Source organism: Wasmannia auropunctata, unplaced genomic scaffold (assembly GCF_000956235.1).
Source record: "Wasmannia auropunctata unplaced genomic scaffold, wasmannia.A_1.0 LD336090.1, whole genome shotgun sequence".
Classification (NCBI taxonomy): domain Eukaryota; kingdom Metazoa; phylum Arthropoda; class Insecta; order Hymenoptera; family Formicidae; genus Wasmannia; species Wasmannia auropunctata.
The window spans coordinates 4,818,207-4,819,338 of record NW_012026800.1 but is presented as its reverse complement, the minus strand read 5'-3'; the positions used below and the strand labels follow the sequence as shown (position 1 = coordinate 4,819,338).

At 29.2% G+C, this 1,132-nt stretch overlaps 1 protein-coding gene across 1 annotated transcript in view; it reads left to right on the top strand.

The window, feature by feature from the left end:
* The first annotated feature begins 25 nt into the window (after nucleotides 1-25).
* The window catches only part of LOC105448097 (phosphatidylinositol phosphatase PTPRQ-like), a 1,557-nt gene continuing 450 nt past the window's right edge, over nucleotides 26-1,132 (top strand). The window contains exons 1-4 of the mRNA XM_011686457.1: nucleotides 26-115; nucleotides 323-518; nucleotides 725-841; nucleotides 902-1,033. Coding sequence (XP_011684759.1) covers nucleotides 26-115; nucleotides 323-518; nucleotides 725-841; nucleotides 902-1,033 — 535 coding nt within the window. The remainder of the gene's footprint in view (nucleotides 116-322; nucleotides 519-724; nucleotides 842-901; nucleotides 1,034-1,132) is intronic.

Sequence of the window (1,132 nt, the reverse complement as noted above, 5' to 3'; positions counted from 1 at the left end):
ATCTAGAGTGTCAGAGCTACAAAAAATGTTCTCGTCTAATACACAACTCACCCTGATTTGGAAACCTCCACATAAACCGAATGGAAAAATAGTGCGATATGAAGTAATCTTAAAAGTAATGCAGTTATAAGAAACATTATAAGAAAATCAATCAATAAAAATCTAACTTAAAATCAGTTTTATATCTTAAATTAGTTTAGTATTCGAAGTATCGTATTATTGTGATTGTACGCATACATTTTATTTTACCATTTTAATTATAATATTAAGTTTTTAATGTGCTGTGACTTATTATACAGATAATATGTTATATTAATTCCAGGTTAAAGAGTATTGCGGTTGTAGGGATTTAGAAATATCTACGCCGGATAATCACATTATTACAACATCTACAATAGAGCCAAGGATCACAATTCCGGATTTACATTTGTACACGTTTTATAGTGCCCAAATCATAGCTCATAACTCACGTCATTTTAGCATGAACACAGAAACAGCCTTCATTACAGCACAATCTGGTATATATACATTACATCATTTACTAAAATTGTTGTTAATGCTGAAACTAGAACAAACACTGTTTAATATATTTAATTAATTATTTATTAGTTTTTAAAAAAACTTTTATAATATCTGGTATCTTATATATGTATATCTGGTATCTTATATATGTATCTGGTATAAAAGTTTATCACAGAAAAAATAGGAATCTATGGTTTTGTAGAAATACCATCAGAAGTATTTACTCAGTTGAAAATACAAGACTGGAAATTGTCATGGAGTCCGCCTGAAGATTGTACAACGATTCTGGGATCATTGAAAGCCAGAATAAAAATACAAGGTGTTAGTGACGCTGTTAAAGATTACAATATAACCAAACAGACTAACCACAAATCTTTAGATTTGGATCAATTAAGTCCGAAATTAAATGGTGTTGAGCGATACTTGGCAACAGTTTACGTAATAAGAGATTTTTTAAGCAAAGAAAATGCTTCCGCTTATCAAAAATACGAGTTTGAAACTCCGCCGACAGGTAAAACTTAATATTTTTATTGATAATTCTTGGTAATTTTTTTCTATGATTATAACACATAATTGAAATAACAGCTCCGCCTAAAGTAACCAATTTAGA